A 13,945-nucleotide genomic window follows, 5' to 3' on the forward strand; every position below is an offset into this window, starting at 1 on the left:
AACAGTCTTGCACATTCACAGCACTCACTATAGCACATACCCTCCCCAATGTCTATCACCCAGCCACCCCATCCCTCCCACCCCCCACCACTCCAGTAACCCTTAGTTTGTTTCCTGAGATTAAGAATTCCTCATATCAGTGAGGTCATATGATACATGTCTTTCTCTGATTGACTTATTTCGCTCAGCATAACACCCTCCAGTGCCATCCACGTCATTGCAAATGGCAAGATTTCATTCCTTTTGATGGCTGTATAATATTCCATTGTATATATATACCACTTCTTCTTTATCCGTTCATCTGTTGATGGACATCTTGGCTCTTTCCATAGTTTGGCTATTGTGGACATTGCTGCTATAAACATCGGGGTGCACATACCCCTTTGGATCCCTCCATTTGTATCTTTGGGGTAAATACCCAGTAGTGCAATTGCTGGGTCGTATGGTAGCTCCATTTTCAACTTTGTGAGGAACCTCCGTACTGTTTTGCAGAGTGGCTGCACCAGCTTGCATTCCCACCAACAGTGTAGGAGGGTTCCCCTTTCTCTGCATCCCCGCCAGCATCTGTCCTTTCCTGACTTGTTAATTTTAGCTATTTTGGCTGGTGTGAGGTGGTATTTCATTGAGGTTTTCATTTGGATTTCCCTGATGCCAAGCGATGTTGAGCACTGTTTCATGTGTCTGTTGGCCATTTGGAAAATGGAAACTTCTTTGGAAAAATGTCTGTTCATGTCTTCTGCCCATTTCTTGATTGGATTCTTTGTTCTTTGGGTGTTGAGTTTGATCAGTTCCTTATAGATTTTGGATACTAGCCCTTTATCTGATATGTCATTTGCAAATATGTTCTCCCATTCTGTCGGTTGTCTTTTGGTTTTGTTGACTGTTTCTTTTGCTGTGCAAAAACTTTTTATCTTGATGAAGTCCCAATAGTTCATTTTTGCCCTTGCTTCCCTTGCCTTTGGCGATGTTTTTAGGAAGAAGTTGCTGTGGCTGAGGTCGATGAGGTTGCTGCCTGTGTTCTCCATTAGGATTTGGATGGACTCCTGTCTCACATTTAGGTCTTTCAACCATTTGGAGTCTATTTTTGTGTGTGGTGTAAGGAAATGGTCCAGATTCATTCTTCTGCATGTGGCTGTCCAATGTTCCCAACACCATTTGTTGAAGAGACTGTCTTTTTTCAATTGCACATTCTTTCCTGCTTTGTCAAAGATTAGTTGACCATAGAGTTTGAGGGTCCATTTCTGGGCTCTCTATTCTGTTCCATTGATCTATGTGTCTGTTTTTGTGCCAGTACCATACTGTCTTGATGATGACAGCTTTGTGATAGAGCTTGAAGTCTGGAATTGTGATGCCACCAGCTTTGCTTTTCTTTTTCAACATTCCTCTGGCTATGCGGGGTCTTTTCTGGTTCCATACAAATTTTAGGATTATTTGTTCCATTTCTTTGAAAAAAGTGGATGGCATTTTGATAGGGATTGCATTAAATGTGTAGATTGCTCTAGGTAGCATTGACATCTTCACAATATTTGTTCTTCCAATCCATGAGCATAGAACGTTTTTCCATTTCTTTGTGTCTTCCTCAATTTCTTTCATGAGTATTTTATAGTTTTCTGAGTACAGATCCTTTGCCTCTTTGGTTAGATTTCTTCCTAGGTATCTTATGGTTTTGGGTGCAATTGTGAATGGGAGCTACTCCTTAATTTCTCTTTCTTCTGTCTTGTTGGTGTATAGGAATGCCACTGATTTCTGTGCATTGATTTTATATCCTGCCACTTTACTGAATTCCTGTATGAGTTCTAGTGGTTTTGGGGTGGAGTCTTTTGGGTTTTCCACATAAAGTATCATATCATCTGCAAAGAGTGAGAGTTTGACTTCTTCTTTGCTGATTCGGATGCCTTTTATTTCTTTTTGTTGCCTGATTGTTGTGGCTAGGGCTTCTAGTACTATGTTGAATAGCAGTGGTGATAGTGGACATCCCTGCAGTTTTCCTGACCTTAGGGGGAAGCTCTCAGTTTTACCCCATTGAGAATAATGTTCGCTGTGGGTTTTTCATAGATGGCTTTTATGATATTGAGGTATGTACCCTCTATCCCTATACTCTGAAGAGTTTTGATCAAGAAAGGATGCTGTACTTTGTCAAATGCTTTTTCTGCATCTATTGAGAGGATCATATGGTTCTTGTTCTTTCTTTTATTAATGTATTGTATCACATTGATTAATTTGCGGATGTTGAACCAACCTTGCAGCCCACGGCTAAATCCCACTTGGTCGTGGTGAATAATCCTTTTAATGTACTGTTGGATCCTATTGGCTAGTATTTTGGTGAGAATTTTTGCATCCATGTTCATCAAGGATATTGGTCTGTAATTCTCTTTTTTGATAGGGTCTTTGTCTGGTTTTGGGATCAAGGTAATGCTGGCCTCATAAAACGAGTTTGGAAGGTTTCCTTCCATTTCTATTTTTTGGAACGGTTTCAGAAGAATAGGTAGTGGGGTGCCTAGGTGGCTCAGTCATTGAGCATCTGCCTTCGGCTCAGGTCATGATCCCAGGGTCCTGGGATCGAGCCCCGCATCAGGCTCCCTGCTCCGTGGGAAGCCTGCTTCTCCCTCTCCCACTCCCCCTGCTTGTGTTCCCTCTCTGGCTGTCTTTCTCTCTGTCAAATAAATAAAATCTTTAAAAAAAAAAAAAAAGAAGAATAGGTAGTAATTCTTCTTGAAATGTTTGGTAGAATTCCCCTGGGAAGCCATCTGGCCCTGGGCTTTTGTTTGTTGGGAGATTTTTTTTTTTTTTTTAAAGATTTTATTTATTTGACAGAGGAAGACACAGCGAGAGAGGGAACACAAGCAGGGGTAGTGGGAGAGGGAGAAGCAGGCTTCCCGCCGAGCAGGGAGCCCGATGCGGGGCTCGATCCCAGGACCTCAGGATCATGACCTGAGCCGAAGGCAGACGCTTAACAGCTGAGCCACCCAGGCGCCCCTGTTTGTTGGGAGATTTTTGATGACTGCTTCAATTTCCTTAGTGGTTATAGATCTATTCAGGTTTTCTATTTCTTCCTGGTTCAGTTTTGGTAGTTGATACATCTCTAGGAATGCATCCATTTCTTCCAGATTATCTAATTTGCTGGCATATATTTGCTCATAATATGTTCTTATAATTGTTTGCATTTCTTTGGTGTTGGTTGTGAACTCTCCGCTTTCATTCATGATTTTATTTATTTGGGTCATTTCTCTTTTCTTTTTGATAAGTCTGGCCATGGGCTTATCAATCTTGTTAATTCTTTCAAAGAACCAGCTCCTAGTTTCGTCGATCTGTTCTACTGATCTTTTGGTTTCTATTTCATTGATTTCTGCTCTGATCTTTATTATTTCTCTTCTCCTGCTGGGTTTAGGCTTTATTTGCTGTTCTTTCTCCAGCTCCTTTAAGTGTAGGGTTAGGTTGTGTATTTGAGACCTTTCTTGTTTCTTGAGAAAGGCTTGTATTGCTATATACTTTCCTCTTAGAACTGCCTTTGCTGCATCCAAAGATTTTGAACAGTTGTGTTTTCATTTTCACTGGTTTCCATGAATTTTTTTAATTCTTCTTTAATTTCCTGGTTGACCCATTCATTCTTTAGTAGGATGCTCTTTAGCCTCCATGTATTTGAGTTCTTTCTGACTTTCACCATTGTGGTCTGAAAATATGCAGGGAATGATCCCAATCTTTTGGTACTGGTTGAGACCTGTTTTGTGACCTAGGATGTGATCTATTCTGGAGAATGTTCCATGGGCACTAGAGAAGAATGTGCATTTTGTTGCTTTAGGATGGAATGTTCTGAATATATGTGTGAAGTCCATTTGGTCCAGTGTGTCATTTAAAGTCTTTATTTCCTTGTTGATCTTTTGCTTAGATGATTTGTCTTCAGTGAGGGGGGTGTTAAAGTCCCCCACTATTGCTGTATTGTTGTCAATGTGTTTCTTTGCTTTTGTTATTAATTGGCTTATATAATTGGCTGCTCCCATGTTAGGGGCATAGATATTTACAATTGTTAGATCTTGTTGGATAGACCCTTTAAGTAGGATATAGTGTCCTTCCTCTCTCTTATTACAGTCTTTGGTTTAAAATCTAATTTGTCTTATATAAGGATTGCCACCCAGCTTTCTTCTGGTGTCCATTAGCATGGTAAATGGTTTTCCACCCCCTCACTTTCAATATGGAGGTGTCTTTGAGTCTAAAATGAGTCTCTGGCAGACAGCATATCGATGGGTCTTGTTTTTTTATCCAATCTGATAGCCTGTGTCTTTTGATTGGGGCATTTAGCCCATTTACATTCAGAGTAACTATTGAAAGATATGAATTTAGTGCCATTGTATTGCCTGTAAGGTGACTGTTACTGTATATTGTCTGTGTTCCTTTCTGGTCTATGTTGCTTTTAGGCTCTCTCTTTGCTTAAAGGACCCCTTTCAATATTTCTTGTAGGGGTGGTTTCGTGTTTGCAGATTCCTTTAGTTTTTGTTTGTCCTGGAAGCTTTTTATCTCTCCTTCAATTTTCAATGACAGCCTAGCTGGATATAGTATTTTTGGCTGCATATTTTTCTCATTTAGTGCTCTGAATATATCATGCCAGTCTTTTCTCACCTGCCACGTCTCTGTGGATAGGTCTGTTGCCAATCTAATGTTTCTACCATTGTAGGTTACAGATCTCGTCTCCCGAGCTGCTTTCAGGATTTTCTCTTTGTCTCTGAGATTCGTAAGTTTTACTATTAGATGTCGGGGTGTTGACCTATTTTTATTGATTTTGAGAGGGGTTCTCTGTGCCTCCTGAATTTTGATGCCTGTTTCCTTCCCCAAATTAGGGAAGTTCTCTGCTATAATTTGCTCCAGTATACCTTCTGCCCCTCTCTCTCTTTCTTCTTCTTCTGGGATCCCAATTATTCTAATGTTGTTTCATCTTATGGTATCTCTTATCTCTCGAATTCTGCCCTCGTGATCCAGTAGTTGTTTATCTCTCTTTTTCTCCACTTCTCTATTTTCCATCATTTGGTCTTCTATATCACTAATTCCCTCTTCTGCCTCATTTATCCTAGCAGTTAGAGCCTCCATTTTTTATTGCACCTCATTAATAGCCTTTTTGATTTCAACTGGGTTAGATTTTAGTTCTTTTATTTCTCCAGAAAAGATTTCTCTAATATCGTCCATGCTTTCTTCAAGCCCAGCTAGTATCTTTAAAATCGTCCTTCTGAACCCTAGTTCTGTCATCTTACTAATGTCCGTATTGATTAGGTCCCTGGCAGTCGGTAGTGCCTCTTGTTCTTTTTTTTTGAGGTGATTTTTTTCCGTCTTGTCATTTTATCCAGAGGTGAATAGATGAATGAGAGAACAAAATGCTTAACAGGGTAACAACGACCCCAGAAAAATATACACTAAACAAATCAGAAGAGACCTGAAACCAGGGGAAAAGGAAGGGAAATAAAGAAAAAAGAAAAAGAAATAGATAAAAAACAAACAAAAAAAAACAGAATGTGATCAAATATGATCAGGCTGGTGCATAGATCAGTGCCACACACTAGATTTTGGGCATATTTTGGTCTGTTAGAAGAAAGTGCCTCCCAAAATTTTAAAGAAAAGTTTATATATGTACAAAAATAAGAGTAAATACAATGAAGGGATGGACTGTGACTGTAAAGATGAAAATTATGAAAGATTTTATAAAGGGAATTGATAAGAAGTTGGTTGAAAAAAGAAAGAAGAAGATTTTTAAAAGTGGGGGGAGAGAATGTGATCAGGCAGGAAACTAGAACAAAGCCATACACTAGAGATTTACGGTATATTTTGGTCTGTTAGAAGAATTTGTATCCCAAAATTTTAAAAAGAGAACAACACATATATATATGTTATATATATATATATATATATATATATATATATATATATATCAAAAATAAGGTTAACTACTATGAACGGATAGAATATGACTCTAAAAATGAAAAATAAAAAAGATTTTTTTAAAAAGGGATTGATAAGATGTTGATTGAAAATGGGAAAAAGAAAAATTCAAAAAGAATAAAAGAAAATTAAAAAAAATTAACTCTGAAAGACTAAAGGATCATGGGAAAAAAGCCATGGATTCTATATGCAGTATTCCCCTAGTGCTGGAGTTCTGCCGTTCTCATTGATCGGTAAACTTGGTCTTGGCTGGCTGTTCTTGCTGATCTTCTGGGGGAGGGGCCTGTTGCCATGGTTCCCAAATGTCTTTGCTGAGGCTGAATTGCCCCACCCTTGCCCGGGCTGGGCTAAGTAATGTGCTCGGGTTTGCTCTCGGGAACTTTTGTTCCCTGCATGCTTTCCGTACAGCTTTGGAGGACGAGAGTGAAAATGGTGGCTTCCCAATCTCTGCCCTGGAGGAGCCGAGAACTCAGGGCCCCACTCCTCAGTGAGCCCCCAGGGAAAAGCAGTGAATGACTGCTGTCTCCCCCGTCTCCGGCCGCATTCCGTGCTCACCCGGCCTGTGACCGAGCATTTCTACCTCTGGCACGTGACCCCATGTGGAGTCTCCAAACCCAGCAGATCCCTGCGGTGCGCTCCCGCGCCGCTCCTCCCGTGGGAGGAAGGTAAGTCTTCTCGAATCTGCCACTTGTTGGGTCCCTGCTGGAGGAGCAGTGGCCCACCTGTGCTGCGGATCATGGTTTATGGCAACCCCGAGCTGAGGGCCCATGCCTGGGCTCCGTGTCCGCAGCCGGCTTCCCCGCTCCGATACCTGAGAGCTCTGCCGCACTCAGGCACCCCCGGTCTTTCTGTGACCCCAAGGGTTCTGAGACCACACTGTCCCAGCGAGGATTCCACCCCCTGCTTAACCACTGGAGCAACGTCCCTCAATGGAACAGACTTCTAAAAGTTCCGATTTTGTGCTCCGCGGCTCTATCACTTGCCAGAAGCGGCTGACGGAGGCCCCCTCCCCCGCCATCTATCCTCCCGAATATCGCCTCGTATTCACTTCTCCACGCGTCCTACCTTTCAGAAAGTGGTCACTTTTCTGTTCAGAGAGTTGTTGCTATTCTTTTCTTCGATCTCCTGTTGAGTTTGTAGGTGTTCAGAATGGTTTGATCCCTATCTAGTTGAATTCCTGGGAGCAGACGAAATTTAGGTCTTCTACTCCTCTGCCATCTTGCTCCTCCCCAAACTCAATTCATCTTTAAGGACATACATAGTCTCAAAGCAAAGTGATGTTAAAAGCTATTCTAAGCAAGTAGAAACCAAAAGGGAGCAGGGATAGCTGTACTTAGACAAAATAGAATTTATGTGAAATATGGTAATAAAGGACAAAGGACAAAATAGACTTTAAGTGAAATATGCTAATAAAGGACAAAGACATAATGATAAGTCCATCAAGAAGATATAACAATCATAAGCATCAGAGCACCTAAATATATTAAGCAGATACTAACAGATATGGGGAAAAGACCGCAATACAGTAATGGTAGGGGTCTTCAATGTCGAACTTTCAGTAATGGATAGATCATTCAGGCAGAAAATGAAAAAGGAAACATGAGACTTGAAACATACTTTAGAGTAAATGGACCTAAGAGACATACACAGAACATTCTATCCAACAATAGCAGAATACGCATTCTTCTTGAGTGCACATGGAACATTCCCCAGGATAGATAAAATTATAGGTCACTGAAGAAGTCTTAGCAAATTTAAGAAGGTTGAGATCATACCAAGTATCTGACCATAATGGTATTGAATTCGAAATCAGTAACTGGAAAGAAGCAGGAAAATTTACAAATATGTGCATATGAAACAACATCTAAACAATCAAGGGTCAAAGAAGAAATCTAAAGGGAAACGATCTTGAAACAAATGAAAATGGAAATTCAACATATTAAAACTTATGGGATGCTGCAAAAGCAATTCTAAAAGGGAAGTTTATAGCGATAAATGCCTGTTTTAAGAAAAAATGACCTAAACCTAACTTTATACCTCAAGGAATGAAGAAGAAGAACAAACTAAATCCAGTATAGACAAAAGGTAGGAAATGAGAAAGATCAGAAATAGAGACCAGAAAAACAATAGAAAAGATTAATGAAACTAAGAGCAGCTTTTTAAAAAGATAAGATGGACATGGCTTTAGTGAGATTGAGAAAAAGGAAAGAAGTCTGAAAACTAGGAATGAAAGAGGAGACATTACAACTCATTCCACAGAAATACAAAGGATCATAAAGCACTACTATGAACAATTACATGGCAATAAATTGAACAGCCTAGAAGAAATGGATAAATTCCTAGAAATATACAACCTACCAAAGACTGAATCATGAAGAAATAGAAAATCAGGGCACCTGGGTGGCTCAGTCGTTAAGCGTCTGCCTTCAGCTCGGGTCATGATCCCAGGATCCTGGGATCAAGCCCCGTATCGGGCTCTCTGCTCAGCGGGAAGCCTGATTCTCCCTCTCCCACTTCCCCTGCTTGTGTTCCCTCTCTCACTGTCTCTCTCTCTGTCAAATAAATAAATAAAAAATCTTTAAAAAAAAAAAAAAAGAAAATCAGAATAAAACCAATAGTAAGGAGATGGAATCAATAATAAAAAAATCTCCCAATAAAGAGAAGCTCAGGACCAGATAGATGGCTTCATGGGTGAATTCTACCAAATGTTTAAAGAAGAATTAATGCCAATCCTTTTCAGACACTTCTAAAAAATTGAAAAGGAGAAAACACTCCAAAGCTCATTTTATGAACCAGCATTACCCTGATACCAAAGCCAGGTAAAGACACTACAAGAAAAGAAAACTAACTACCAATATCCCTGATGAATCTATCCTCAATTCATCAACAAAAATTCTCAACAAAATATTAGCAAGCCAAATTTAATAGTATATTAAAAGGATCATACATCATCATCAGGTTGGATTTATCTGTGGGATGCAAGCATGGTTCAATATAGGAATACTAATACATGTCATATACCACATTAATACAATGAAAGATCAAAATTAAATGGTCATCTCAGTAGATGCAAAAAATCTTGATCAAAGTCAACATCCTCTCATGATAAAATGTTCTTAACACACTGGGTATAGAGGTCACATACCTCAACATAATAAGGGCCATAGATGACAAGCTCACAGCTAACATAATCAGCAGTGAGTGTTTGAAAACTTTCCTCCTAAGATCAGGAAAAGACAAGTGTGTCCACTCTCACCACTCCTATTAAACATAGTAGTAGAAGTCCTAGTCAGTGGACTTAAGCAAGAAAAAGAAAGAAAAGGCATCCGAATCAGAAAATAAGAATTAAAATTGTCTTTGTACACAACATGATCTTATATATAGAAAATCCTAAAGACTCCACCAAAACACTGTTAGAACAGATTTTAAAAAATCAGTAAAATTTCAGGATATAGAAATCAGTTGTGTTTCTCTACATTAACAATGAAATACCTGAGAAACAAAACAATTCTGTTCACAGTAACATCAATAAAATGCTGAGGAATCAATTTAATCAAGTAGGTGATCTGTACACTGAAAGCTACAAGAATTTTTTTTAAGATTATTTACTTATTTGTCAGAGAGAGAGAGAGCACAAGCAGGGGGAGCGGCAGGCAGAGGGAGAAGCAGGCTCCCCGTTGAACAAGGAGCCCAAAATGGGGCTCAATCCCAGGACCCTGGGATCACGACTTGAGCTGAAGGAGGTGCTTAACCGACTGAGCCACCCAGGCGTCCCAAGAATTTTTTTAAATTAAAATTGACCTGCAATGTTATATTAGTTTCAAGTATACAACATAAATGATTCAACATTTCTATAAATTACACAGTGCTTATCACAATAAATGTAGTTACCATCTGTCACCATACAGTTATTACAGCCTTATTGACCGTATTTTCTATGCTCTACTTTTCAACCCCATGGTTTATTTTATAACTGGAAGTTTATACTTCCTAATCCCCTTCACCTATTTCACCCATCTCCCCATACCTCTGCCCCTCTGGCAACCACCAGATTGTTCTCTGTATTTATGAGCCTTCAGGGTTTTGTGTGCTTGTTCATTTTGTGATTTAGATTCCACATATAAATGACATCATACAGTATTTGTCTTTCTTTGACTTTTTCACTCGGCATAGTACTCTCAGGTCCATCCATGTTGTCACAAATGGCAAGATTTTGTTCTTCTTATGACTGGGTAATATTCTATTGTGTGTGTGTGTGTGTGTGTGTGTGCGTGCACGGGTGCATGTGTACACACACACACCTACCATTCCTTCTTTATCCATTCATCTATCCATAAGGACTTAGTTTCCTGCTGTATCTTGACTGTTAAAAATAATTCTGCAGAAAACATTGAAGTTCACGTATCTTTTTGAATTAGTGTTTTCATTTTATTTGGGTGAGTGCCCAGCAGTGGAATTATTGGATCATATGATAGTTCTACTTCTGATTTTTTGAGGAACCTCCATACTGTTTTACATAGTGGCTGCACCAATTTACAGATCACCAACAGTGCATGAGGGTTCCCCTTTCTCCTTACCAACATTTAGTATTTCTTGTCTTTTTAAAAAATTTAAAATCAATTAAATAACATATAGTGTATTATTAGTTTCAGAGGTAGAGTTCAGTGATTCATCAGTTGCATATAACACCCAGTGCTCATTACGACCAGTGCCCTCCTTAATCCCCATCACCCAGTTACCCCATCCCTCTACCTGCCTCCCCTCCAGCAATTCTCAGTTTGTTTCCTATAGTTAAGAGTCTCTTATGGTACCTCTCTGATTTTCTCTTATTTTATTTTTCCTTTCCTTCCTCTATGTTCACCTGTTCTGTTTCTTATATTCCACATATGAGTGAAATCATCTGATATTTGTCTTTCTCTGACTTATTTCGCTTCGCATACCTTCTAGTTCCAACCACGTTATTGCAAATGGCAAGATTTCAGTGTATATATATAGATACACCACATCTTCTTTATCCAATCATCTATTGATGGACATCTGGGCTCTTCCCATATTTTGGCAATTGTGGACATTGTTGCTATAAACATTGGGGTGCATGTGCCCCGTCGAATCACTATGTTTGTATCCTTTGGATAAATATCTAGTAGTGCAATTGCTGGGTGGTAGGGGTAGCTCTATTTTTAACTTTTTGAGAAACCTCCATACTGTTTTCCAGAATGGCTGCACCAGTTTGCATTCCCACCAACAGTGTAAGAGGGTTCCCCTTTCTCTACATCCTCTCCAACATTTGTTGTTTCCTGCCTTGTTAATTTTTGCCATTCTAACTGGTGTAAGGTGGTATCTCATTGTGGTTTTGATTTGAATTTCCCTGATGGCTAATGATGATGAACATTTTTTCATGTGTCTGTTAGCCATTTGTATGTCTTCTTTGGAGAAGTGTCTGTTCATGTTTTCTGCCCATTTTTGACTGGATTATTTGATTTTTGGGTGTTGAGTTTGAGAAGTTGTCCCATTTCATAGGTTCCATTTTAGTTTTGTTGACTGAAGTTTCCTTTGCTGTGCAAAAGCTTTTTATCTTGATGGAGTCCCAATAGTTCATTTTTGCCCTTGCTTCCCTTGCCTTTGAAGATGTACCTAGCAAAACGATGCTGCTCTCTTCTAGGATTTTGATGGATGCTTGTCTCACATTTATTCTTTCATCCATTTTGAGTTTATTTTTGTGTATGCTGTAAGACAGTGGTCCAGTTTCATTCTCCTGTCTGTGGTTGTCTAATTTTCCCAGCACCATTTGTTGAAGAGACTGTCTTTTCTCCATTGGGTATTCTTTCCTGCTTTGTTGAAGATTAGTTGACCATAGAGTTGAGGGTCCATTTCTGGGTTTTCTATTTTGTTCCTTTGATCTGTGTGTCTGTTTTTGTGCCAGTACCATACTATTTTTATGATTATAGCTTTGTAATACAGCTTGAAGTCTGGATTTGTGATGCCTCCAGCTTTGATTTTCTTTTTCAACATTCTTGCCTCTCTTCTTTCACCCATGGCGGCCGCTTACACTTTGGCATAGCCTGCCCGTCATCCCAGGCTCACCTCTTGCTCTGAGAGCCTCCCAGTCCTGGTTTCCACCTGTTTGCAGCTATGTGTAACCCCTCAAATTAACACCCAATTGTGTATTCTAATATCTTTTGTTGTTTTGGTGATGTTGATTATTTCTCCAAGTACATTGCCAAGGTTTCCTTGAGGACCAGGCTGTCTAGAGATAAAGACACAAAGTGGTATAAGGGAAAAGATGGAGCTTGGCTTTTTGGTTTGTCATCACCATGATTTCACCTCTTCTTAGCTTTGTGGCTTTGGATTCAGTGCTTATCCTTTCTGAGGCTGTCTCTTTATCTATAAAATGAGGATTAAGAAGGAAATCCCGTATATCTAATGTGCCCTCCTGATGGATATTTGTGTTCCCTGAGTGCCTTTGGCATAGACAACAACAAAGTGGCAGTTACTAGTCCCGTGATTACTAAAAGCCTAGGTTTTCCAATTCAGATTGTATACTGATGTTACATAGGGAAATAAGAAACATATTAAGAACCTTAAGATTATAGAAGTTTTAAAAGGAATACTTTTTTTTTTTTTTGCATTGTAAAAGTAATGTGACCACATTTTAAAAGTTTGGGGTATTGGGGTGCCTCGGTGGCTCAGTCAGTTAAGTGTCCAACTCTTGGTTTTGGCTCAGGTCATGATCTCAGCATTGTGAGATCAAGCCCTGAGTTGGGCTCTGTACTGGGTGTGGAGCCTGCTTAAGATTCTCTCTCTCTCTCTCTCCCTCCCTCCCTCCCTCTCCCTCACCCTCTGTCCCTCCCCCTCATCCCTCTCTCTCCAAAAAAAGTTTGGGGGTATTATAGAAGAGAAAAATAATCAATGACCCATACTCCTACCATAATGCAATTACTATTAGCATTTTGGTTTTTCCCTCTTTGTGCATTTTCTCAATTTATTTTAACTTAAGTGTTTTCATCATGAATTACTTGTAATTATTTTAAGTTTTCATATCTACTTTCCCACTTAACATAGTTCGATTGTTTGCTTTTATTTATTTATTTTTAAAAAGATTTTATTTAAGAGAGAGAGAGCGAGAGCAGGGGGAGGAGCAGAGGGACAGAGAATCTCAACAAGACTCTGCACCGAATGGGGAGCCTGAGGCGGGGCTTGATCTCATGACCCTGAGATCATGACCTGAGTCAAAACCAAGAGTTGGACGCTCAACTGACTGAGCCACCCAGGCACCCCAGTTGTTTGCTTTTAAAAATAAGGAAGCAGTATTTTTATTTAATCATAAAACTTCATTTTTATGAATGATAAACTTATTTTTCTATTCTGGTGTATTTCATATCCATTGAAATAATATATAGCAGTATGAGTTAAGAGTCATTAACTATATACTGACTGCATGGAATTGGTATGAAAATCCTTTGTGTTTAAGTAACAATTTCAATAAATTCCTAATCTTTTCTCCTGTTAAAAACTAAATTAAAAACAAATATGGCTATCAAGAAAATACGACTTTTCCAAAACAAGTACAATTAGTAGAAACAGGTCAAATATATGGTTTAAATTCTAATGATTTCTCTCTCTTTTTTTTTTTAAACAAAGGTCCATTTTAGCTTCTTATCTTCTGAAGGAAAAGCTCAACATCTTGGGCAAGTTGGGGTGTCTGCTAAGCTGTGCAGGTTCTGTTGTGCTGATTATCCACTCCCCAAAATCTGAGAGTGTGACCACGCAAGCTGAGCTGGAAGAGAAGCTGACTAACCCAGGTAACTCCTTTCTAGCAAAGCTGCAAGACAGCTTGCCTGTCAGTATGATCCTTCCAGGTATAGGGTGGAGTTGGCTTACCCATGGTCTGTTCTCCTAGACCCTGTGTTTGACTTTGCCTATGAGTGGCCATCGCTGTGCCCTGCTGGCTATAGCATCCCTCACTCCTGCTGCCCCAGGTGTGGGAAGAGGCCTCGTGGTCCTTGCTTTCCAGACATTGCAT

The 13,945-nt window shown here is 39.5% G+C and overlaps 1 protein-coding gene across 1 annotated transcript in view; it reads left to right on the forward strand.

Annotated features, from left to right (window-relative positions):
- The window catches only part of NIPA1 (NIPA magnesium transporter 1), a 78,467-nt gene that overhangs the window by 56,605 nt on the left and 7,917 nt on the right, over positions 1-13,945 (forward strand). Inside the window, exon 4 of the mRNA XM_078079013.1 lies at positions 13,564-13,724. Within this exon, the coding sequence (XP_077935139.1) occupies positions 13,564-13,724 (161 nt within the window). The remainder of the gene's footprint in view (positions 1-13,563; positions 13,725-13,945) is intronic.

This window comes from Halichoerus grypus, chromosome 8 (assembly GCF_964656455.1).
Source record: "Halichoerus grypus chromosome 8, mHalGry1.hap1.1, whole genome shotgun sequence".
NCBI lineage: Eukaryota > Metazoa > Chordata > Mammalia > Carnivora > Phocidae > Halichoerus > Halichoerus grypus.